At 37.8% G+C, this 26,965-nt stretch overlaps 1 protein-coding gene across 1 annotated transcript in view; it reads left to right on the top strand.

Moving 5' to 3' along the window:
- The window catches only part of STRBP (spermatid perinuclear RNA binding protein), a 60,940-nt gene that overhangs the window by 14,813 nt on the left and 19,162 nt on the right, over positions 1–26,965 (top strand). The window contains exons 5-11 of the mRNA XM_052648350.1: positions 4,501–4,592; positions 5,124–5,219; positions 6,440–6,551; positions 7,222–7,319; positions 7,513–7,624; positions 21,952–22,044; positions 22,654–22,853. Coding sequence (XP_052504310.1) covers positions 4,501–4,592; positions 5,124–5,219; positions 6,440–6,551; positions 7,222–7,319; positions 7,513–7,624; positions 21,952–22,044; positions 22,654–22,853 — 803 coding nt within the window. The remainder of the gene's footprint in view (positions 1–4,500; positions 4,593–5,123; positions 5,220–6,439; positions 6,552–7,221; positions 7,320–7,512; positions 7,625–21,951; positions 22,045–22,653; positions 22,854–26,965) is intronic.

Below are 26,965 nucleotides of genomic sequence, written 5' to 3'. Positions count from 1 at the left end.
AAGTCGTTTGAGAGAATTTATATAATAATATGACCTGTACAATACCCAGCACAAAGTGATTGATTAGTAAACAGTGGTAGTTACTTAGTTTAGTAAACAGAAAGTCACAGCACAAAGTCATCTACTCAAAGTACCTTGAATTTACAGTGAGAATAATGTGTAATAACGGGTTTGAAGTAGTAAACGTAAACAGAGTTAAACTGTTAAATACCCATTGATGTGTAGTACTGGAATCAGTGTGCTATATTTGCTACAGTGCTAGTAATGAGCTGATTTATTATTAATGTAAAGTTTATGATTCATTGAGACAGACGTCTTTTTCCCTACCTGTGTCCTTTATCCGTAGCAGCTTGAGTGGTACCTAATACTTAGGCAATTAAAACAAAACCTGTTAAATTAATTTTTGTAGCTAGCATATTATCTGATCAAGTAGAACTGTTTGGTGTGTAAGAAGCATTAACAATGGACATCTCAGAATTCAAGTAATATATATATATATTAAAGATTTTGCTTTGCTAAGGTATTTTATAACTTACTGTGTTATAAGCACTTTCTCATATATGATTTAACTCTCAATAGCCATGAGGTGGAGAAGGCAGTGGCACCCCACTCCAGTACTCTTGCCTGGGAAATCCCATGGACAGAGGAGCCTGGTAGGCTGCAGCCCATGGGGTCACAAAGAGTTGGACATGACTGAGCAACTTCACTTTCACTTTCCTGCATTGGAAAAGGAAATGGCAACCCACTCCAGTGTTCTAGCCTGGAGAATCCCAGGGACGGCGGAGCCTGGTGGGCTGCCGTCTATGGGGTCGCACAGAGTTGGACACGACTGAAGTGACTCAGCAGCAGCAGCAGCCATGAAGTAGATAATTGTCCTGTTTTATAAATGAAGAAAGGTCTGATGTTTCACCCATCTCTTCTGACTCTCAAGTCCAGTGACTATCTAGGATAATCGTAGGAGATCTTAGCTGACTTAGTTTTTCTGAGCGTCACGTGGTCTAAGCTGCTTTTGGTGCTTGTGATTTTAAACCAGAAGTATATTTGGTATGAGGGTGATAAATCCAGCTGCTTACTGTATTTGCCATACTTTGAAACCAAGTGGATAGGGAAACTTCAAAGGCACTTGTGATAACTTAGGCTGACATAAACTGCAGTGCTCAATATTAGGGGAGATTCTCAGGGTGTCACAAAAAAGTTGCCCAAGCGCCCCTTAGTTGCCAGTGTGAACTTCCTGTGCAACCACTCCTGTTAGGTGGAAGACTAGTCCGAAGGTCACAACTAGGATTTTTAACAATGCTGCCCTCTTGATTTTCCTGCCTTCCCCAGCTGCTTGACCTGCTTTGTCCTGTGTAAACCTGTAGCCACTATCTTTCCCGTGGCCCACTGCCTACTGAGGCATTGCAGAAAAGTCATATCTAGTGATGTTTCTGTCATAAACTAGGGTAACAGTGCTCTGTTTTACCTTCATGCTACATTTACCTGTTCATATTATTGTAGCCTGAGGTTTCTCATGGATAGTGACTTGAAGCATAATGTCTGCTCTCCACACAGCCTCAAGGAATTGAGAGGAGGACTGCCCGGATATCTTCAGGCTACCTTGGAAATTCTGTCAGTATGGACTCAGTAGCTCAGCTTCATTCCAACTTTGAAATGTCAGGGAGGTCTTCATGATAACCCAGCTTGATTATTTTACCTTTGAAGAACCCAGGTTCCAGACACATAAATTCTATTTAACATAGTCATGTTCTGGCTTTTCCCTGCCCCATCTGTGGGCTAGTGTTTTTGTGAACAGGCAAAGAGTTAGCTTGCATGTAAGGGATGGAAAGAAACTGACCAACATTTCCTGCAGGACGGTGTGTTTCTGGTCACAGATCTAACCCCTAACCAAATAAAAGTTAGGCATAATAGACTTCCTTTCAGTGCTTCCATTGTTTAGAATGTTTTATGTACCTTCATGCTCTGATGCCAGGTTATTGAGCAATGAATTTTTTAAAAGCTGTTTTTCTTTGCTTTTGGCATTTTTGTTACTATCTCCTATGCTTTTTTTTTTAATCTGTTTTACTGGTCACTATAGGAAAAAAATGAAATGGTTCATAGTTGCCTTGTTTCTGATTTAAAGACACCAAGATGCCTTTTTTATTAGAAATGCTTTGTTTCTCCACAAAACTGAAACACCTGTGTTAAAGTTTATACAGAAATGTTAAATTTGAGGTTCTACTTTGAGAAGTGCAGTGTTTTTCCAGCAGCAATTCTGTGATTGCCACATTTTTTAATGAATGAGAATATATAAAACTGTTACTAATTATATAAAAGAAATAGGCAAGCTAGGCTTACAAGTAGCACTACAGTGCCACATACATTTATATAGTTTTAAAATAAGCTTTGAAGAAGGTAAAATGAGATGAATTATTACATCCACTCTACTGTTCTCACCTCATGAATATTGAAACATTTTGGATCTTTTGACTTTTTGACTATCAGAGCATGAAGAAACATGGCCATTCTGATGGTGATGTTAAAGGGAATTCAGTCACGTCTTCTGTTCATTGCCTGTCCCTTTTCATCTCTTTAGTAGAATCTACTGCCTCCAAATGTTGACTGTCTGTAGCAAGCTGATGTCACTAGTTTTTTAAAATAAGAATTAATGAATATAATTTGACTTTGGGAATAAGAGAATTTATCTAAACACTTTTGCCATTTTTCCCCTATAAAACTCTTGTGTGGTGATGAGCAAATGTTAATTATAAGCTCTGTTCACCAGACAGTAGCATCAGAAAGTTCAAACGGAATTCTTTTGCCTTGTCTTTTCCTACCCAAGCTTCCTCTGATCCCTCCCCCTTCCACTGATCTTGCCTTGCCCCCTGCTGCCCTCCTGCCCTCTGGCCCTTCCTGATACTCTTACTTGATCCAATGACAGAATGAAACATAGTTCGCTTTAAAGTCCTAAAAAATAAGCATGGTCTATTCCTTTTCTGGAGATTATGTTATTTAGCAGTCAGTCAACCTTTGTCATGTCTAACTTTTAAGAGATTCTAACTGTTCATTTATAGTAGTTCTGCTTTGTATGTGAGCTTTACACAGATGCTTGTATTGACCACAGTTAAACATTTTGACATGTCAACACGAAAATGAACTACTTCTATGTTTTGTGTCATTAAAAAGAATTACGCAAAGACGGGAACTAGATCGCCTATGAAGTAAATACCTATAGTGTGTTTGCTTATGTTTATAAATAAAAGCACATTATCATTTCTTTTTGAGGCTCTCCATTTTATGAGGAAAAAGGGGTAATGAAATGAGACCCTGTATTGTGAATTTGTTGGCAGATAGTAATGTGAAACAATGCAAGTATCTGCTGTAGGGCTCACCTGGTCAGAAAATAAGTGTGTAGCACTTCAGCCTTGACATGTTGAAGCCAATAAAGAAAGCCCACATAAACATACTGCTGAGATTGTGACTGTCTGATTGTACCAGGAAGTGTTGGTGGGCTCTGAGTTCTTAAAAGAGGAAGGTAAATATGACTTAATTGGATTAGACAAAGACTTCTCAAAGAAACATTTGTATGTTATATGCATTTAAATTAATGCACCGATTCTTCAAAAGTTTAAAAACCCACTTTTTAGCAGCTAAGAGGAAATAAATTTGGCTATCTAAACATGGATTTAGTATCTTGTGACATCTTCTCAAATATGAATATTTGTCACTAATCACATGTTTGAGTTCTTAATTTTGCTGCTCTTGGCCATCCAATCCAACTCTGAAATGTTAAGGCAAGTCAGATAGTTGTACTTCAATAGTATTCTTTGCCACTTTTTGGGGAAAAAAAAAGGTATGCAAAACTTGAAATGTATTTCACCATATTTCATATTTTAGTTTTAATAATTTTGGTTTAAAGAAGAAATAGAGAACTCCATGGTTATACTGGAAGAGTTCTTATCAGTGGGGTAAAGTGTCTATTAATGGTTATCTTGTTGGATGAGTTAATTTTGTTCTAAAATAAAATTGCCATGCTCAGTGTATTGTTAGTATATCTCAAATTGATGATCTAAGCCCTAATTTTCCTTAAGAACTGATTAGTGATTAAAATCCCTTCTTCTATAAAGAAAAGTTGTTATTGCTATTGGTCCCAGATTTCCACTCTTTGTACCTTGTCAAAGGAGAAGTGCTATGTACCTATTTTGTGCCCTGTGATGTTATATACATGCTTAATAAGATCCCAGATTGTATGTAGCAGTGATCATTGGTTTGTTTACTGACTGAGCGAATGCCTTTGTGCTCCTGTTGTACTTGTGCGCAGAATGGCTCTATTGATGATTTACCTAAGTAATGATAGTGCACATAATCTAAAAAGAAAGCAACAAAGCCCAAACCTGAAATCTTCTGGGAATCTTATTAGTTCACTCATATGCTGCTGTTCTTTTTATTTTTATTGTTTGGTAATTTGACAGGAAGCCCTTGGTCAAATTGTATCTGTCTCTCTTTATCCCATTTTCCCATTAGAAAAGGTTGCGATGAAAGATCCTCCGGACTTATTGGACAGGCAGAAATGCCTGAATGCCTTGGCGTCTCTTCGACATGCCAAATGGTTTCAGGTTGGCTTTTTGTTATTCTCTTATTGTTACGGTAACCTTTTGCAGGTTTCATTTGGAACACCTGCCACTTAATGGTTTCTGTGTAATATATAAAATGGGGTGTGCTCTACCTCTTAGGGTTATTGTAGGAGTAAATGATTTAATTTAGGTGAAGTGCCCACTATAGCTTCTACTATAGAGTTAATGATGTTTAATTGTCATATAATCCTTTTGGATTTAGTACTCTGAATTTCAAATGATAGCTTATAAAATGCAGACATGGGTGAGAAAAGCTAAAAAGTCAGACAGTTGCCTGAAAATGGAGTTGCCATGAGGCTATGAAGCCAATTCTAATATACTTCCTTTACTTTAAACTCTGCCTTTCTAAACCATAATTTTACTACTTTTAATAACTTGATTTTTTGGTTTGCTTGACAACTTATGAATGATTGACCAATTACTATTCATTTTAAAGAACCTGTCCATGATCAGTGTCCTTAAAATGAAGAATGGATTTCAACAGGGATATTGGAATCATTTTGTTTGTTTTAGGCAAGGGCAAATGGATTAAAGTCATGTGTAATTGTCCTCCGCATTCTCCGTGATTTGTGCAACAGAGTCCCCACATGGGCACCATTAAAAGGATGGGTAAGTACTTAAATATGATTAAAAGCAAATTCTGAAAGTATAGTCAGAGGAAATCCTATAGAAATTATATGTTACTGTATTCTGAGTTAGCTAAGGTGTGCCTTTATCTGTTTTTGTTCTGGGGAAAAAATTATAGAGGTTTTTACATGATTTCTTTTTTATGAATTTAATTTGTATTATACATACATTTACATTTACAAATTTACATTAATTTGTAAAATATGTAAATTAAATAAGTAATTTAATATCTTCTAGCCACTAGAGCTTATATGTGGAAAATGTCTCTTTTACTTCATCATATTCATATTATAGAGACTGAGATATTTTTTCTGACAAAAGGTTCTTTACCTGTTAAAAGTGAGTGTCTTCCTGCACTTTCATTCTCCACTGATGGTTGATTGTTATTCACCTACTGCCTGGAAAAGCACGCTTGACTGGCACATTTCTCTTTCAGTGCTACTTCCGTTTAAAATAGAAATTATCTGGTATACCAGTATAAGGTTCCCATACCTTCTTTTCCTTTCTCTTTTGAGTACAGACATTTAAAAATAAGTTCATACTAGTAATTAAAGTTAGGTGAATAGTACAGTTAACCGTAGTTTAAAATGTATGTTGCCAAACTTAATTAATTTGGAAATTATTATGCTTGATCCAATAAAGAACATTATGAAACAAGTAAAGTTATAAAGGGTTATTTTAGATTAATTTAACAATTATTACTTTGATATTGACATCATGAACCTTTTAGTTTATTCAATATGGAGATTTGGTCCTTTTTTAATTCCAGTTGTACTACTTGGGGCAGGATGTCTGGAATGAAGTCTTATTGTGGTTTGAGTCCATCCTAGGTAAAGTGGGAGATAGGTGGGCTGGGTTTGAACACTGATTATTTATTGGCCATTACTAACCTACATGAAGGCTTGTTAAATCTTTGTTAAGTTAGATGACTGCAGTTTGTTTAGTAATCCTTTCAGGGTAACTGAAAATAAACTTTTTGTAGCAAAAAGTCTTCTGAATATGTACTCTCAAAAATGGTTGATTTAAGCACTCTGGCTGGGGTAAAACTTGATAATCAAGTGGGAAAAGCTAATTGGGCCCTAAATGTTAAACGGACTTTAACCTTTTTGGCCTCCATAGTAGATAGAAATGTCAGCTCACATTTAACTGGATACCTTTTAACACTTGGTGCATGTACTAATTTGTAATTTAATATCTTCTAGCCACTAGAGCTTATATGTGAAAAGTCTATAGGTACTTGTAATAGACCTTTGGGCGCTGGGGAGGCCTTGAGACGAGTAATGGAGTGTTTGGCATCTGGAATTCTACTTCCTGGTAAGGGTTTCAAACTCTGGAGGCAGAAGAATCAGAACAATTTCATTTAAATTTAGTTTTCTATTATGTGCTAAGTTTGTCCTCTACATAGGAAAATGATGTGTAGGAGTTGTTTTGCTTTGAATTTTTTCAACTAGAAGTGTCATAAAACTCTCTTTCAATAATTGTAATTTATGTTTTGTATGTACTAACATAAGAGGTACTAATAAGATATTGTGTCTGCTATGAAGTTGCTTTACCCAGAACTCTGAATTTGAAAATGGTTAAGTTAAAATGTATGACGTTCATTATGTTTGCAGTCTGGTGTTTAATTTGGAAAAATTAAATTTGGTCTTTTTTTTCCATATATAATCCCTTAAAAGATTTGGGGTGATTCATCATGCTGTTTCTAAATTCTTAGAGTTAAGACCCAATTTTGACCTTAGATATACAAATGACTTCTAGTAATATAAGGACATTTAAATGCTAACATATTGAAAATAAGTGTCCATTTTACTCCATTTAATTCAGCAGACTTTTAACCTTGTTCTTTTAGGTTTTGTTTTTTATTTCTTTTCTTTTTCCTCTCCATTCTTTTCTTTCTCTCTATTTTGTGTTAGTTTATTGAATTCTAAGTTCAATTCTGAATGGTACTGGTTTTTTTTTTTTTTTTTTTTTGCCTTTGCCAAAGGGGGTCCTGGTCTTCATGATCCTTGTGAGCGAGATCCAACAGATGCTCTGAGCTATATGACCATCCAGCAAAAAGAAGATATTACCCACAGTGCACAGGTAGGAGATGGGCCCTATGACTGTGGTCTCTTAGAGGGAATATCATGTAATTTATTTAAAAACTTTTTTTCTTGCCTTCTGTTGGGGACTTTTGTCATCATAATAATAGCATTTGATGAATGTGTTTTTAGCTAGATGTTCTAAGGGCTTTATGAATGAAAAATTTTAATAAATATAATCTTTTTTTCCTTAGCATGCACTCAGACTATCAGCCTTTGGTCAGATTTATAAAGTGCTGGAGATGGACCCCCTTCCATCTAGTAAGCCTTTTCAGAAATATTCCTGGTCAGTTACTGATAAAGAAGGTGAGTATAAATATTTTGTGTTGGGGTTGCATGTGGGCAGTGATGGAGATGGTCGTGAAATGTTTCTCTTGTTAGAGGTGAGAGCATTTTAAGTTTTTAACCCAAGTCATATATAAGAGCCTTTACTGCTTTTCTTCATTTTCTTCTGTCCCATCAGTGACATCAACTTGCTTTCATTTTTTCTTTCTAATGACAAACTCATTTGGCTATTGTTGATCAGATTCCATTACTGCATAGACATAGGGACGGCACTCTGAGAACCCTTGGTCTGAAGTGAAGAGAAAAGTCACAAGCTAGGGGGAGATGTCATGGTCAGTCATCAGTTTGATGATCTTGTCTTGCTTGGAAGTGTTATGTAACCAAGAAAGAGAAAACATAAGCATAATATAGGAGGAAAATATATTGGAAAATTCAGAACTGTCTTCCATTTGTTGTAGTCTGTGTGAACTCAGAGTTTCAGCAGAAAGAGCACAGGCTTTAGGGTCAGTGTGACCTGGTTCCCCTCACAGTGCCCCTGCTCACTAGCTTTAGGCCTTGAGCAATTAGTTCATCTCTTGCCTTGTGGGTATTACTCCCACTTTATTAGCTATTGTCAGATTATATGCCCAGCTCAGTGCTTGGAAACAGTAGATACTCAAATGTGAATCTTCTTATTCTCATTATGCCACAAAAAACCTCCCTCCCTCTTTTCCTCCCTCTCTGCTATTATACTAGAAGGTGGGATGTTTAACACCAGTTATTTTCACCTGTGGCATCCCACCTACCACGAATGATACTATTCTGATAATTTTTTTATGACAAAAATAGTGCAGTGGCCCAATTTGTTTATTCAAAGAACAGAATTCCAGTATGTCTAAACACTTCAGGGAGTCTACCAAGTCAAAATTATTTCATAATAATATTAAAGCTTTTTTTTTTTTTAACCCATTTCTGCTCTTTCATGTGTTTACAGTTTTCTAAGAAGCTGCATATGACTTGTGATGGCATCGTCACTATGATGCTAATGAATTTTTTGTATTAAAATTTTTGTCTTAATTTCTAATATGCTAACTGTTGATTGACACTACGCACAAAACAAAGTTCTTTGGGTGCTCAATAATTTTTTAAGAGGATTAAGTGGTTCTGAGACTGAAAAGTTTGAGCATCACTGCCTTCTGTTGTAAATTCCTCAGGGGTAAGGAATCCTCCAGAGCTCACCACAGAGCTATTACAAACCAATTCTCAATAAATGTTTGTGGAATGATAGGCATTTTCTTGCAGAGTGCTCACTCAGCAGCATTTTTGAAAGAGATTCACATAACCATGTCTCTAGATTGAATGACTCAATAGAAATTTCATATATATTTGTAGATTCTTAGAGTTAATAATGAAAAATTTTATTTTAGTCACTGAATTCGTAGTAGTTCTTCTGGTTTTATGTTTTGTCTTTTACTGGATAGTAAAAGTTTATTGTTATGTGACTTAGACTTCTTTTAACTTTAGAGTTAAAGTTCTCAAGAGTTTGGGAACTGCTGGTCTGTTAATTTATAGCTTAAAATAGAACCAGACAGTTGGTGTTTCCATTTGAGTCCTATCAGTTACTAGCTGCATGGCTTGGCCATAAGGTGAGGGAGTCAAGGCTGTTGCCTCCAGATGTGAGCTGCATTGTTCTTCATGCTTTCATGTTTTTAGCACCTGGCTTTTAAACTTTATTCTTAGAATTCTTGGTGATTTCAATATGCATCTAGATGATTTTTTTCTTTAGAATTCTGACTTCTTAATTCCTTGACATCCTCTCTAACCAGTATTTTCTACTTCGTCTCAGGTGTGTGTTTTGAGGACATATCCTAGATCTTGTCTTCAGTATATATGCTTGTGCCCTCTCCCTAATTCATTCTCAAAACTCCCACATTGTAACTGCCTCTAGTTGCCAAAATGTCTAGTACTCTGCTCCAATTCTTGATACTCATCATTGATTCTGTTAACTTCTCACAGTGCTTCACCTTCCTCATGTTCTCACTTCTGTCACGTCTCTGCTTATAGTCATGTGGTCTGTCATTATGATCACTCCCTAGCATATACCTTCTTTGTTGATCCTGTCTTCCCAGCAACTCTGGTTGAAATCCAACTCTTTCCCTACGCCAGGTTGTTAGACATCAGTGAAGAAAAACATACTTGGACATCTGAACTCTTTTCGCTTTAAGTTTCAGACATTAACCTTAAGTAGACTATTTGTGTTGGCTGGCAATTCTCTTGTAAGTTCTAGAGTTCTCCAGTTTTCCTAGACAGGTGTCGAACATCTTCTGTCACATTACACTTTTCTCCCCAGCCCTCCTTCTCAACTGATGACCTTGTTTGCTTGAAGTCCCCTTGCACTTAACTTTCCTTCCGTTGACTGGGAAAAGCCCAGCTTTTCTACTCATTCACTATATCACATCCCCTTTTGCCTATACATGGACATCATCCTAGCAGTTCTTTCTTTTCTCACCAGCATGAATTCCTCCTTTTCTGCTGAACCATTCTCATCAGCATGAAAACCTACTCTAACGTCTCTCATTTGAAAAACAAAGCTAAACTCCCCCTTGGTTCTGCAACTTTCTCCAACAGGAAGAAGCTGCTCCCTTTTATAGGAGTACTTTTGGAAAGAGTGGCCTGTTGTTTCTTTTTCCTTTTCCTCACTTTCTTGAAAGCTTAATTCTAACCAAACTTTCTTCCTCATCTCTCTGAGTCTCTCCTGTGACCTTTTCAGCAACACTGGACACAGGTGAACACTTTCTCTGCTATAATTAGTTATATATAGAAAAGTATAAGATCAGTTCAGTCTCTCAGTTGTGTCATTAAAAAAGTAATTATTTAAAAATTCCATATAATCATCATCCTAAGACACAGAACGTTGTCAGCTTCTCAGAAACATTTATTTATCCTAACACATCACTTTCCTGCTCCTTGAACTACTGATTTTTGGTAATATTCTTGATTTTCTTTAAAGCTTTTCCACTTTTGTATGCTTTCGTAATTTAATTTGCAATTGCCTAGAACTTTATAGAAGTAAAATCCTACTGAATTTAATCTTCCGTGACTGGCGTCTTTCTGTCCAGTGTTGTTTGGGATACTTTCATGTTACTGCATACAGTCATAGTTCATTTTATACTTATACAGTGTCCATTATGAATATGCTGTAGCTTAGCCATTGTACTTTGGAAGGACATTAGGCTTCTTTTTATTTTTTGGCAGCCACCCACATTGTTGCTGGGAGCTTACTTATATATGCCTTCTAGAGTACAGATGCAGGAATTACTGTGGACCAGTATATGATCTAGGAAGTGGTACACATAGCAATTTATATTCCTACCAGAAGTGTATGAGAATTCCTGTTGTTTTATGTCCTCAACAACATTTGCTGTTGTCTGACATGAAGTACTATTTTTCATTTGACTTCCGGGTCATTACTTTGTCATGGATCTTTACACCACTGCTCTTTCCTCAGCTGTCTTTGTTTTTTCTTATCTTCCTGATTTCGAATAGTAAAGTGTCCTGGGTGCAGACCTCAGACCATTTTTCTTTATTCACCCCTGTTTAGACTCTTTCAGAGACGTCATCTAGTTTCTTGTCTTGAAATACCTTCTATTCACTGCAGATTCCCAAGTTTACGTTTTCACTCTAGACTCCCAGCCCTTGACCTCAGCCCTCCCTATCTAAATGTCTCAGTGTTTCCACATGGATATCTCAAGACAACTCACACTTCAGATGTCCTGTCCTTACTCTCCTTCTCACCTGTTTCCCATAATTATCGCCATCCCAGACGTTGGAAACTACCCATCTCCGTTCTCAGGCCAAAAACCTTCACCCTTGAATCTTCTCTTTCTTTCACCCACATGCACATCATCAGCAAACCTGGCTGTTTTACTTTAAAAGTGTGTCTGGTATTCAGCTCTTTTACTTCTTCACTGCTGCCGTCCTGGCCTAAGTTGCACTTGTGATTTCTTGCCTTTGTTATTGTCTGTCTTCTGTGCCTGGTCTTCTTGCCCATCTTAGCTGTTCTCAATTAAGCAGCAGTTTTCTTTTTGTTGTTCTCCTTATTATCTATAATTACAGATTCATAGGAAATTGCTAAGATTGTACAGAGATGTCCCATGGAACCTTCACCTGGTTTCTCCCAGTCATTACATCTTATGTAACTATAGGAGAATATGGAAACCAAGAAATTGACATTTATACAATGTGGATATAGGTTTTATGCCACTTTATCACATGTGTAGATTTGTGTAACCCCCATGGCAGTCAAGACACAGACGATTTCGTCGACACAGACGATTTCATCACCACGGAGAACTCGTGTATGCGGCCCATTTAGAGCAATACCACACCTCTTCCTTCAGCCATCCGCAAGCCTTGGAGTGAAAGTCACTCAGTCGTGTCTCTTTGCAAGTAGGAGTGGGTAGCCTTTCCCTTCTCAAGGGAATCTTCCCAGCCCAGGGATCGAACCCAGGTCTCCCACATTGCAGGCGGATTCTTTACCAGCTGAGCCACAGGGGAAGCCCTCAAGCCTTGGAAACTACTGATTTTTCTCCATCTCTGTAATTTTGTTACTTCAAGAATTTTATATCAATGAAGTTATCATTATGTGATTTTTTGAGATCCTCATCTCCCCACTTAGCATGATACTTTTGTGACCCATCCAAGTTGTTGTCACATGTCAATAGTTTATTCCTTTTTACTGTTAAGTAGGATTCTGTGCCACAGATGAACCAGAGTTTGGTTAAGTCATGTACCTATTGTAGGACATTTTGTTTGTCTCTCAGTTCAGTTCAGTTCAGTCGCTCAGTCGTGTCCGACTCTTTGACACCCCATGAATCGCAGCACGCCAGGCCTCCCTGTCCATCGCCAACTCCCTGAGTTCGCTCAGACTCACGTCCATTGAGTCAGTGATGCCATCCAGCCATCTCATCCTCTGTCGTCCCCTTTTCCTCCTGCCCCTAACCCCTCCCAGCATCAGAGTCTTTTCCAATGAGTCAACTCTTCCCACGAGGTGGCCAAAGTACTGGAGTTTCAGCTTTAGCATCATTCCTTCCAAAGAAATCCCAGGGCTGATCTCCTTCAGAATGGACTGGTTGGATCTCCTTGCAGTCCAAGGGACTCTCAAGAGTCTTCTCCAACACCACAATTCAAAAGCATCAATTCTTCAGCACTCAGCTTTCGTCACAGTCCCAACTCTCACATCCATACATGACCACAGGAGAAACCATAGCCTTGACTAGACGGACCTTTGTTGGCAAAGTAATGTCTCTGCTTTTCAATCTACTAACTAGGTTGGTCATAACTTTTTCTTCCAAGGAGTAAGCATCTTTAAATTTCATGGCTGCAGTCGCCATCTGCAGTGATTTTGGAGCCCCCAAAAATAAAGTCTACTGTTTCCCCATCTATTTCCCATGAAGTGATGGGATCAGATGCCATGATCTTCGTTTTCTGAATGTTGAGCTTTAAGCAGACTTTTTCACTCTCCGCTTTCACTTTCATCAAGAGGCTTTTTAGTTCCTCGTCAGTTTCTTCCATAAGGGTGGTGTCATCTGCATATCTGAGGTTATTGATATTTCTCCCAGCAATCTTGAGTCCAGCTTGTGCTTCCTCCAGCCCAGCGTTTCTCATGATGTACTCTGCATATAAGCTAAATAAGCAGGGTGACAGTATACAGCCTTGACGTACTCCTTTTCCTATTTGGAACCAGTCTGTTGTTCTATGTCCAGTTCTAACTGTTGCTTCCTGACCTGCATATAGGTTTCTCAAGAGGCAGGTCAGGTGGTCTGGTATTCCCATCTCTTTCAGAATATTCCACAGTTTCTTGTGATCCACACAGTCAAAGGCTTTGGCATAGTTAGTAAAGCAGAAATAGATGTTTTTCTGGAACTCTCTTGCTTTTTCCATGATCCAGCGGATGTTGGCAGTTTGATCTCTGGTTCCTCTGCCTATTATAAAACCAGCTTGAACATCAGGAAGTTCACAGTTCACGTATTGCTGAAGCCTGGCTTCTAGAATTTTGAGCATTACTTTACCAGCGTGTAAGATGAGTGCAATTGTGCAGTAGCTTGAGCATTCTTTGGCATTGCCTTTCTTTGGAATTGGAATGAAAACTGACCTTTTCCAGTCCTGTGGCCACTGCTGAGTTTTCCAAATTTGCTGGCATATTGAGTGCAGCACTTTCACAGCATCATCTTCCAGGATTTGAAATAGCTCAAGTGGAATTCCATCACCTCCACTAGCTTTGTTTGTAGTGACTATGCTTTCTAAGGCCCACTTGACTTCACATTCCAGGATGTCTGGCTCTAGATGAGTGATCACACCATCGTGATTATCTTGGTCTTGAAGATCTTTTTTGTACAGTTCTTCCGTGTATTCTTGCCACCTCTTTTTAATTGTTTGTCTCTAGTTTTTGACAATTACAAATAAAGATGCTATGAACAACCTTGTGGGGGGTTTTGTGAGCAAATCATAGAAACACAGGTTTTTGTGTGTCAGATTAATCGACAGTTTCCCTTTGTTGTAATGTTTTGTCCAATTTTGGCTCTAAGGTTTTGCGGGCCTCTTAAAATTAGTTGAGAAGATTCTGTCCTTCTTTTTCTGTTCCTTGGAAGAGATTATGTAATATTGATGTTATTTTTTCCTTAAATATTTGGAAGAATCTACCAGTGAAACCGTTTGGGTATGAGATTTTCTATGTGGAAAGGTTTTAACTTAAGGATCTAATTTCCTTAATGTGTATCAGGTTATCTTCTTATGAGAGTTTTGGTAAATTGTGTTTGTCTAGGAATTTGTTCATTTCATCTAAATTTAAATATAATGTAGTTTATAAGATCCTCTTCTTAGTGTCTGCAATATTGATGCCCTTTTATACATTTTTGTACCTTCTTTTTTTCCTGATCATTCTCACTACAGATTTGTCAGTTTTTAAAAAGAAATCAGCTTTTGTGTTTGTTGATCATCTCCTGGCATATGCTTGTATTTTATTTCGTTGCTTTCTGTTCTTATCCTTTGTTCTTCCTTACTATGTCCTTTGGGTTTAATTTGCTGTTCTTTTAAGAAAAATTTTGAGGTGAATACATTATTAGTGTTTAGCCTCTTATATTATCATATACACTATTAAGACTGTTTTCCTTTATGCCCAGATTTATGTGCATTGTACTCTTTTTACATTAGTATTTTCATTATCAGTTGGCTAAAACTATTTTTTAATTTTCCCTTGTTACCATTTTTTTGACACATAAGCTGTTTAAATGTCATCACTTAATTTCCAGACAAATGAAGATTTTTCTAGTTAATCTCTATTTTTACTGTGACCTGAGAACATGCTTTGTGTGATTCCCTTACTCTGTCCCCCCGTCAAGTTTGGCCTTGGAGTACAAAATGAAACAGGGCAAAGGCTAAGAGTTTTACCAAGAGAACACACTGGTCATAACAAACATCCTCTTCCAGCAACACAAGAGATGACTCTACACATGGACATCACCTGATGGTCAACATTGAAATCAGATTGATTATATTCTTTGTGGCAGAAGATGATGAAACTCTATATAGTCAGCAAAAATAAGACCGGGAGCTGACTGTGGCTCAGATCATGAACTCCTTATTGCCAAATTCAGACTGAAATTGAAGAAAGTAGGGAAAACCACTAGACCATTCAGGTATGACCTAAATCAAATCCCTTACAACTATACAGAGGAAGTGACAAGTAAATTCAAGGGATTAGATCTGATAGAGTGCCTGGAGAACTATAGACAGAGGTTTGTGATGTTGTATAGGAGGCAGTGAGCAAGACCATCCTCAAGGAAAAGAAATGCAAGAAGGCAAAATGGTTATCTGAGGAGGCCTTATCAATAGCTGTGGATAGAAGAGAAGTGAAAGGCAAAGGAGAAAAGGAAAGATATACCCATCTGAATGCAGAATTCCAAAGAATAGCAAGGAGAGATAAGAAAGCTTTCCTCAGCGATCAATGCAAAGAAATAGAGGAAAACAATAGAATGGGAAAGACTAGAAATCTCTTCAAGAAATTAGAGATACCAGGGGAACACTTCATGTAAAGATGGGCACAATAAAGGACAGAAATGGTATGGACCTAACAGAAGCAGAAGATATTAAGAAGAGGTAGCAAGAATACACAGAAGAACTGTACCAAAAAGATCGTGACCCAGACAACTACAGAGGTTTCATCACTCACCTGGAACCAGGCATCTTGGAGTGTGAGGTCAAGTGGGCTTCAGGATGCATCACTGCAAACAAAGCTAGTGGAGGTGAGGCAATTCCAGTTGAGCTATTTCAAATCCTGAAAGCTGATGTTGTGAAAGTGCTGTACTCAGTATGCCAGCAGATCTGGAAATCTCAGCAGTAGTCACAGGACTGGAAAAGGTCAGTTTTTCTTCCAGTCCCAAAGAATGTTCAAACTACTGTACAGTTACACTCATTTCACATACTAACAAAGTAATGCTCAAAATTCTCCAAGCTACGCTTCAGCAGTTCGTGAACCAAGAACTTCCAGATATTCAAGCTGGATTTAGAAAAGGCAGAGGAACCAGATATCAAATTGCCAACATCCATTGGATCATCAAAACAGAAAAGAGAGTTTCTGAAAAACATCCACTTCTGCTTTAATGACTATACCAAAGCGTTTGACTGTGTGGATCACAACAAACTGGAAAATTCTTCAAGAGATTGGAATACCAGACTACCTTGTCTACCCCCTGAGAAATCTGTATGCAGGTAAGGAAACAACAGTTAGAACTGGGCATGGGACAACGAACTGGTTCCAAACTGGGAAAGGAATATGTCAAGGCTGTGTATTGTCACCCTGCTTATTTAACTTCTTTGCAGAGTACATAATGTGAAATGGCAGGCTGGATGAAGCACAAGCTGGAATCAAGATTGCTGGGGGAAATATCAATAACCTTAGATATGCAGATGACACCACCCTTATGGCAGAAATCGAAGAGGGACTGAAGAGCCTCTTAATGAAAGTGAAAGAGGAGAGTGAAAAAGCTGGCTTAAAATTAAGCATTCAAAAAACTAAGTTCATGGCATCTGGCCCCATCATGTCATGGCAAATGGATGGGGAAACAATGGAAACAGTGAGAGACTTTATTTTTTTGGGGGGCTCCAAAGTCATTGTACATGTTGACTCCAGCTATGAAATTGAAAGACGCTTGCTCCTTGGAAGAAAAGCTGTGACCAACTTAAACAGTGTATTAAAAAACAGAGACATTACTTTGCTGACAAAGGTACGTCTAGTCAAAACTATGGTTTTTCCAGTAGTCATGTAAGGATGTGAGAGTTGAACTCTAAAGAAAGCTGAGTGCTGAAGAATTGATGCTTTCAAACTATGTTGTTGGAGAAGACTCTTGAGAGTCCCTTGGACTGCAGGAGATCAAACCAGTCAATCCTAAAGGAAATCAGTCCTGAATATTCATTGGAAGGACTAACGCTGAAGCTGAAATTCTAATACTTTGGCCACCTGATGCAAAGAACTGACTCACTGGAAAAAACCCTGATGCTGGGAAAGATTGAAGGCAGGAGGAGTAGAGGATGACAGAGTATGAGATGGTTGGATGGCATCAACGACTCCATGGACATGAGTTTGAAAAGCTTTGGGAGTTGGTGATGGACAGGGATGCCTGGTGTGCTGCAGTCCATGGGGATGCAAAGAGTCGGATACGACCGAGCAACTGAACTGAACTTGGTATTTCTTGAAAGTTAGTTTATGGCTCAGCACATGGTCAGTTTTTATAAATGATTCACACTTTGAAACAGTGTGTAAGGTCTACAGTTGGTAGAGTCAGAATATTCTTTACATGTCAGGTCATATTTGATCATTATGTTGCTTAAATCTTATACATATGTAGTATAATTTTTTAAAACTTTATTCTTAATTATTGAGGTAAGTATGTCAGTTCCCCTCAATTATGGATTGTTTGTTTCCTATTGTAGGTCTTTCAGTTTTTAATTTCTAGAATCTTAGCTTTTCTAGCTTTAGATACTGTGGCAGAAATTCTTCTTGATATCTTTTCTTTTTGAGAAGTCCGATCGTTCTCTTTAATACAGTTTGTTTCTGAAAGAATGCTTCATCATCAGTGTGTTTTGGGAACCTGTTTCTATATTCTGCTGATTCTCATGATTTTTTTTAGAATATCTTGTCTTTCCATGTGCTTTTGTTTTGAGTCCTGGAGATGTAAATTGAAAAATTTTAGAATTTAAAGACTAGAGTAATGATTCCGTCCTTCAGGGAGGATTCATATATCTTTCTGGGCTAGTGGAATTGGCAATCTGGATCATACTAATGGAACTGGGCATTTTGGTGATTTGAAGCTGGGCCTCAATCCTTGTGAAATGCAGACTGTTTCGACTTCATTTACTTACCACATATGGCACTGGAGAGGGCCACCCTACAGTGTGGGAAATTCACAAGGCCTTCCTCTTTTGGAGGTCCTTGAGGTTCAGTTTTTGATCCCTGAGACCTGGGTGCTATTAAAAGTCCTCTGAAAAAAAAAAAAGTACTCTGTTCAGAACTTACCATTACCTGAAGGGGAGGGATTGTTATAGAGTTTGGAATTGACATGTACACACGGCTATATTTAAAATAAATGACGAACAAGAATCTTTTGTTTAACAAAAATGGAGAGAGGACAAGAGAGTGATACAGATGAGATGAGATTGGCCACATGTTGATAATTCTTGAAGCTAATTGATGGATTCATGGAAATTTATTATACTACTCTTTACACTTTTGTGAGTGTTTGAAATTTTCCATAATAAAAAAAGTTTTTTAAGAAGTGCTCTGTTCAGTTCTTAGTGGCTTCTTCTGGGGGTGGAAGACACCTCCAAAGGAAATGTGGCCCCCAGTGCAAGGCTTCCTTCATCTCCTGGACCTTGACTCCATAGTTCATAATTGCACAGAAGCAGATATTTATCCTGCGTTGGGTCCAGCTTTTCTAATTACTCTCGTCAGGAAGTCTGTTTCCATTGACTTACTTTCTTATACTAGAAGTGGAACTTTTGTATTTTCCAAAAGTTCATCTGGTGAGTTAGTGGCAGTTAAGGTTGAGAACTTCTACTCCTGTTCATCGTGTTCTCTGGACCCGTCGTTGTTCATGCCACTCCACCACTCGGGCCTTTATGCTGTTTCTTAGTGTGTTCCTGCTGGAAGACGTTTGTAGTGGAGTTTTCTCTTCCTGGGGCTCTTTCCCCAAACAGCTGAATTTTCTTTGCTTCAAGTCTTTGTCAGTTAATTACCTTATCTATAAGTGATACCTTTCTGATGTGCACCACATGTTAAAAAATAGCAGCACCTGCTCTCCGGTAAGTCTTTAACTTTTCTCCATTGTGCCCGGGACCAGATGACATGCTGGGCTTAGTCTCCGGCACCAGGTGTACACACGCTCTCTAAAACCGGGGAAGTTGTTTTGTTCTTGGTGTCTAGCATCTAAAGTTATCCTGAACATAGAAATATGCTCTATTAATATTTGTTGCTGGATAAATACATGAATGAAATTGTAATGAGAATGACAGACTTCATAGGATGCTTGTGAGAATTAAATAAATTAATTCATATAAGGTATTAAGAACAGTGCCAGGCATATGGTAAGCCCTCACCTGTTGTTTTTTTTTTTTTGTATTTTAATTTTTTAAAAATTATTTATTTATTTTTAAATATGTTTATTTATTTTAATTGGAGGCTAATTACTTTACAATATTGTATTGGTTTTGCCATACATCAACATGAACCTGCCACGGGTGTACGCGTGTTCCCCAACCTGAACCCCCCCCACCTGTTGTTTTTAAAAATTGTTGCCTCTCAAATGACCATTTCTTGTTTCTAGGTACTGTATGTATTGAGAACAGCGTGTTTTTTTGTAAGGCATGCTCTCCACACCCGTTACTGTTATGATTAGCTCCAGATTTTACAGCCCTTGTCCAGTAGCAGGGATGGTAGAATGAAGCTTAATCCATGCAAACTTCATGTAGCTGGAAATTTTAGGGAACAGATCTGTACGTTTAAGCCAGCTAGTGAATTCCAGGCAATCAGAGAGCAGCTTTTAATGCAACTTAATGAGTGGGAGAGTGATTGAATAGACGTTGTTCCTTCTTAACTTTGTCTCTTGAAGACTGCATTCTGGAAGACTAGCATATATACAGTTTTATGTAATGCAGATGAAATACAATACTAAGCATATATAAGTAGATATTGCCTTCTGTTGAAGAGAGAACATCAAGATTGATTGACCTGAGTAGTAGGTATTGACTCAAGCAAATGCTGAAGTCAGTGTTTACCCGAAGGGATTATAAATCTTGATGATCAGAGAATATGTAGTTATCTCCAAGAAGTATCTGGAAACATTATGGCATGAATTTGTTTGTTTGTTTTTTTTTTTTGGCATGAATCTTTTGAGCATAACTTTTCTTTAGGAAACCTGACAACCAGCTTTTAAGGTGAAAACACAGAGAGGTCTTTTAAGGTAACTGGACAGGTTGATAAGCTTTTCTCTGATTGTTTTTGTTTTGGACAATAAAGCTCCTCCTTTATGACTCCCACTGTTATTAACTAGTTGCTTTATCTAAAAAATTGATAATATTAGTTTTTAGTTTTTGTTCCATACCCATTATGTTGTTTCTAAGTCTTATGTTAGTTTATAAGATACAAGGTAAGCAGAAAATATCTTTGACCTTCCTAGAGCACTAAAGAAACACAACGTGTCTATATATGAAATAGACAATGACATGACTCCATATGACACTTTATATTTCTGCTGTCATAGAAACATATAAAAAAGTGAGATGAGAGAGAAGCTGAAGAAAACTTAATGAGATGAACTGTAAATAAAATCTTGAATAGGAATTTGAATGGGCAGGCAGAATTATTTTGTAGTATGAGAAATAATCAGATTTCTAAAAGCATGAGATTTTAACATGTTGACTTGAAAAATTTATATAATAAATGTTAACTTAGAGAAATATTTAAAAAGACATAAGTGAAAATAAATCTTACTACCAGAGATAACTACTTTTAACATTTTGATATATACTGTTTATGCATATACAGTTGTGAATATATGCATAGATGTTTGTATGAATATATTTGAATAAATGGAAAAATAAATATAAGAAGGGTTAATATTGTTTCATGAAGATTCAGTTAATAGTTTTTGCTATTACAAGATTATAAAATTACTGCAGATAGTGGCTGCAGCCATGGAATTAAAAGACGCTTGCTCCTTGGAAGAAAAGGTATGACCAACCTAGACAGCATATTAAAAAGCAGAGACATTACTTTGCCAACAAAGGTCTGTCTAGTCAAAGCTATGCTTTTTCCCAGTAGTCATGTATGGATGTGAGATTTGGACCATAAAGAAAGCTGAGCACCAGAGAATTGATGCTTTTGAACTGTGTTGTTGGAGAAGACTCTTGAGAGTCCCTTGGACTGCAAGGAGATCCAGCCAGTCCATCCTAAAGGAAATCAGTCCTGAATATTCATTGGAGGAACTGAGGCTAAAGCTGTAGCTCCAATACTTTGGCCACCTGATGCGAGGAACCAACTCATTGGAAAAGACCCTGATGCTGGGAGGAATTGAGGCGGGAGGAGAAGGGGAGGACAGAGGATGAGATGGTTGGATGGCATCACCCACTCAATGGACAGGAGTTTGAGCAAGCTCCGTGAGTTGGTGCTCAACAGGGAAGCCTGGCATGCTGCAGTCCGTGGGGTTGCAAAGAGTTGGACACGACTGAACTGGACTGAACACATACATGTTTTAAAATTTTAAAAATTTTTTATATTTTGGCCACACCATATGGCATGTAGGATCTTTGTTCCTTAATCAGGGGTCGAACCCATGTCCCCTACATTGGAAGCGCAGTCTTAACCAGTAGACCACTAGGGAAGTCCCTATAATTTTAATTGATCGGTGAAAGGGTCTTATGGTCCTTGTGTGATTCCTAAGATTTTTCCTTCCTGAACATATTAAATACATTTGGTAGAGTAAGTGGATGGAGAAGGCAATGGCATCCCACTCTAGTACTCTTGCCTGGAAAATCCGATGGGTGGAGGAGCCTGGTGGGTTGCAGTCCATGGGGTAGCAAAGAGTCGGACACGACTGAGCATCTTCACTTTCACTTTACACTTTCATGCATTGGAGAAGGACATGGCAACCCACTCCAGTGTTCTTGCCTGGAGAATCCCAGGGACGGGGGAGCCTGGTGGGCTGCCGTCTATGGGGTCACACAGAGTCGGACACGAGTGAAGCGACTTAGCAGCAGCAGCAGCAGAGTAAGTGGAATCATTGTTTTAACTGATAATCTCTTGTACCTTTTTTTAGGTGCTGGGTCTTCAGCTCTGAAGAGACCATTTGAAGATGGATTAGGGGATGATAAAGATCCCAATAAGAAGATGAAACGAAACTTAAGGAAAAGTGTGTAAAATCTTTATTCTTAAAGATGTGAACTAGAAAGGATTTATGTCCCAGAAAAATAAAAATTAAAAAGTGAAGAATTTGATTGATTTGAATTCAAGTTTGAAGAAAATGAATAGCTTCTGTTTTCAAGTACCATTTGCTTAAGATATATTAATATTGGCAAACTAAAATTAATTAATAGCTATGGTAATGCATGGGCTTCCCTGATGGGTAAAGAATCTGCCTGCCATTGCAGGAGACACTAGTTTGATCCCTGGGTGAGGAGATCCCTTGAAGAAGGGAATGGCAACCCACTCCAGTATTCTTGCCTGGGAAATCCCATGGACAGGGGAGCCTCGTAGGCTACAATCCTTGGGGTCACCAAGAGTTGGAATTGACTTAGCAACTAAACAAAAGCAAACATGTTAATGCATGTTACTTTTGCAATGATGTTGGCTTAAGTATTTAAGCAGTGATTTTAGAATTACTTATGAAGTGAATTTGTATGTGCATTTTGAAATTCTTGCTTTTTTAAAACCTGAGTTTATAGTGGTTACTAGGAACCTACAAAAACATAGATGAAAGCAAGTGGTTTAATTTCTGATCTCATTCCTCTTTCTCTTGCAGTTCTGGATAGTAAAGCAATAGACCTTATGAATGCACTAATGAGGCTGAATCAGATCAGGCCTGGGCTTCAGTATAAGCTCTTATCTCAGTCTGGCCCTGTCCATGCCCCAGTCTTCACAATGTCTGTAGATGTGGATGGTACAACATATGAAGCCTCAGGACCATCCAAGAAAACAGCGAAGCTTCACGTAGCAGTGAAGGTACAGTATTTATTTCACTTAACAATGCTTTATTATTTTATGTTGTAAATAATGTGCTTGTTTATCTATGGTAAATTAACAGAATTTTCAGGAGTTTAATGACAATAGTGTATAGACTTCTGTTACCTCTGAATCACAAAACTATTCTTTTTTGATTATAAAATGATATGTATTGATGATACAAAATTTGCAAAACACAGAAAAAAGTAAAGAAAATGTATGTCAATTGCTTATCTCTGAGGCAGTTCATTAATATTTTATATAGTATATACAACAGTATTTTTGTCTCATTCTTTTATGTTGAGCTCACAGTGTATATGTAATTTAATCCTCTTTCATTTCACATGTCATCAGTATTTTTCCTTGTTACTAAAATCTTTATAAATGTATTTTAATGGCTGTGTTATTATAATGATTATAATAGATACACTGTTACTTGTTTAAACATTCCTGTCATTGGATATTTTGCTATTTGCAGATTTTTTTCTATCATAAGTTAATGATTTTTTTTTTTTTTTTTGGCATCTGGTGCTTTTTCTGTATTTTGAAATTTCCATAAAGAATAAGATCCAGGATTGAACCAGTCAATTATGCATATAAGTTTGTAGAAAATTGCTAAATACTAGACTCTATCCATGAGTACATCTGGCCTCTTGCAGAGAAATATGAAAATGTCAAAGATTAGGTAGATGGAAGATAACTTTTAACTTTAGAAAAGTTCTGTTATGTAACAGTATGACGTAAGATATAATTGGTCTATTTTCATAATCATTCCAGTTTGCAGGTGTTTAGTAATGAAAATGTAAACATTTATCATAGATGCTAAGAATATAGCAGTGACCAAAAGAAAGTCTCCACCCTCCTGCAACTTGCCTTCTGATGAGGATAGGATGGGGAGAAAGACAGTGGATAGACACATAGGTCAGTTATTTGTTAAGTGGGAATAAGCATAATGCAGAAAGAAAACAGCTAAGCTGTAAAATTATAGAACAATACGGTATGTTGTTTAAAAGGGAGTACTTTTTAAGTATGTTGAAATATGAGTTTAAAACGAGACAAAAAGAATACTAAGAATGAGGGAAAAGGGAATTAAGGAATAAGGCTAAAAATATAGTTGTAAAGTATGCTGAGAATGAGTCACAAATTTGAATATAAGTTCTCTAACATTTGACCAGAAAGCTTGTGAAATATCTGTATCAGTTCTTTGTCTATGACAGTTGATTATGAGAGTCAGAGTTGTTTTGGCCTAAAGGTCGCTTGGCATTCCCCTTGGGTAAGTCTTCATAAAAAGGAATCAAAGCAATATCATGAAGCAGTGACGTCTTTCAGAGGGATCTCTGATGCAATGATAGTCTGTGGATTATTTCTTGTAATAACGTGTAATATAAGCTAGTGGCCACATTGCAGATTTCAGTTAGTCAAATTTGGGGGAGTTAGTAGAGTGGCAAATTTTGCAATATGACAAGATTTAGATGTTGTTTGTTCTCATAATAACCATTAATATTTTGGTATGTATTTTTCTAAGCTTTTTGTTTTTAACATTATAATTCCAAAAAAGTATTGAAAATGAAAAATATTTCCCTAAGTGATGCACACACATAGGGTGGCACCTGAGAATCCACTGAGGATTTGGAAAATATTTGGTAAATGTACTGTTTTAGCTTTATAAACTTTGCATCATTAGGAATTGTGAAAACAATCTGGCTCCAAGGGTTTCACATAAGGAGTGGAGGCACCAACATACTGTGTATACAAAAATGTATATTTAAAATAGGACCATGGCTTTCTTGTGTATCTAAAAATTTATAATGAGGTTTTTTTTTTAAATAACAACGTTTGTTCTAATTTTTAGTGATGCATAATATTTTATTATTATCAATCTGCCATAATGTAACTAATCCGTTTAGATTTAGATGCATCGAGTTGATTGCTTTTCATGTTTGTGAACTAGTCTGATTATCCTTTATGATACATTCTAGAGATGGAATTGCTAGGTTAAGAAGAAAGCACAGGGCTTTCCTAGTGGCTCAGTGGTAAAGAATCTGCCTGCCAAGGCAGGAGACACTGGTGTGATCCCTGATCTGGGAAGATGCTATAACATTGCTAAACCCATGTGCCACAACTATAGAGTCTGGTTCTAGGGCTGGAAAGCCACAACTACTGAAACCCTTGAACCTTAGCGCCCATGTTCTATAAGAGAAAGCACTGCAATGAGAGGGCCACACACCATAGCTAGAGAGTAGCTCCCACTCACCGCAACTAGAGAAAAGCCCACACAGCAACCAAGACCCATCAGAGCCAAAAATAAATAAGAAGAAAGCACATTTGAGTGATCTGTTAGTTCGCTAAACATGTATTCAGTTCAGTAGCTCAGTCCTGTCCGACTCTTTGCGACCCCATTTCCCTGTCCATCATCAACTCCCGGAGCTTGTTCAGACTTATGTCCATCGTGTTGGTGATGCCATCCAATCATCTCATCTTCTGTGGTCCCCTTCTTCTCCCGCCTTCAATCTTTCCCAGCATCAGGGTCTTTTCTAATGAGTAGGTTTCTTTGTATCAGGTGGCCAGAGTATTGGAGTTGCAGCTTCAGCATCAGTCCTTCCAGTGAATATTCAGGACTGATTTCCTTTAGGATGGACTGGTTGGATCTTCTTGCAGTCCAAGGGACTCTCAAGAGTCTTCTCCAATACCACAGTTCAAAAGCATCAATTCTCTTGAGCTCAGCTTTCTTTGTAGTCCAACTCTCACATCCATAAATGACTACTGGAAAAAGCATAGCTTTGACTAGACGGAGCTTTGTTGGTAAAGTAATGCCTCTGCTTTTTAATATACTGTCTAGGTTGGTCACAGCTTTTTTCCCAAGGAGCAAGCGTACTTTAATTTCATGGCTGCAGTCACCATCTGCATTGATTTTGGAGCCCCAAAATATGGTCTCTTACTGTTCTCCATTGTTTCCCCATCTGTTTACTGTGACATGATGGGACTGGGTGAAATGACCTTAGTTTTCTGAATGTTGAGTTTTAAGCCAACCTTTTCACTCTCCTCTTTCAATTTCATCAAGAGACTCTTTATTCTTTGCTTTCTGCCTTAAGTGTGGTGTCATCTGCGTATCTGAGGTTATTGATATTTCTCTTGGCAGTGTTGATTCTAGCTTGTGCTTCATTCACCCTACCATTTCGCATGATGTACTCTGTATAGAAGTTAAATAAACAGGGTGACAATATACAGCCTTGATGTACTCCTTTCCCAATTTGGAACCAGTCTGCTGTTCCATGTCCAGTTCTAACTGTTGCTTCTTGACCTGCATAAAATATTTCTCAGGAGGCAGACAAGGTGGTCTGGTATGCCCATCTTTTGAAGAATTTTCCACAGTTTGTTGTGATCCACACAGTCAAAGGCTTTGGCGTAATCAATAAAGCAGATGTTTTTCTGAATCTCTTATTTTTCTATGATCCAATGGATGTTGGCAATTTAATCCCTGGTTCCTCTGCCTTTTCGAAATCCAGCTTGAACATCTAGAAGTTCATGGTTCACATACTGTTGAAGCGTGGCTTGGAGAATTTTGAACATTACTTTGTTATCATGTGAGTTGAGTGCAATTGTGTGATAGTTTGAACATTCTTTGACATTGCCTTTCTTTGGGATGGGAATGAAAACTGACCTCTTCCAGTCCTGTGCCCGGCCAACTGCTGAGTTTTCCAAATTTGCTGGCATATTGAGTGCAGCACTTTCACAGCATCATCTTCCAGGATTTGAAATAGCTCAAGTGGAATTCCATCTCCTCCGCTAGCTTTGTTCGTAGTGATGTTTCCTAAGGCCCACTTGACTTCGCATTCTAGGGTGTCTGGCTCTAGGTGAGTGATGACACCATTGTGGTTATCTGGGTCATGGAGATCTTTTTTGTATAGTTCTTCCATGTATTCTTGCCACCTCTTCTTAATATCTTCTGCTTCTGTTAGGTCATACAGTTTCTGTCCTTTATTGTGCTCATCTTTGCGTGATTGTTCCCTTGGTATCTCTAATTTTCTTGAAGAGATCTCTAGTCTTTCCCATTCTGTTGTTTTCCTCTATTTCTTTGCACTGATCACTGAGGAAGGCTTTCTTATTTCTCC

The sequence above is a fragment of the Budorcas taxicolor genome, chromosome 11 (assembly GCF_023091745.1).
Source record: "Budorcas taxicolor isolate Tak-1 chromosome 11, Takin1.1, whole genome shotgun sequence".
Taxonomy (NCBI): Eukaryota; Metazoa; Chordata; class Mammalia; order Artiodactyla; family Bovidae; genus Budorcas; species Budorcas taxicolor.
This window is presented reverse-complemented; position numbering and strand designations above follow the sequence as displayed.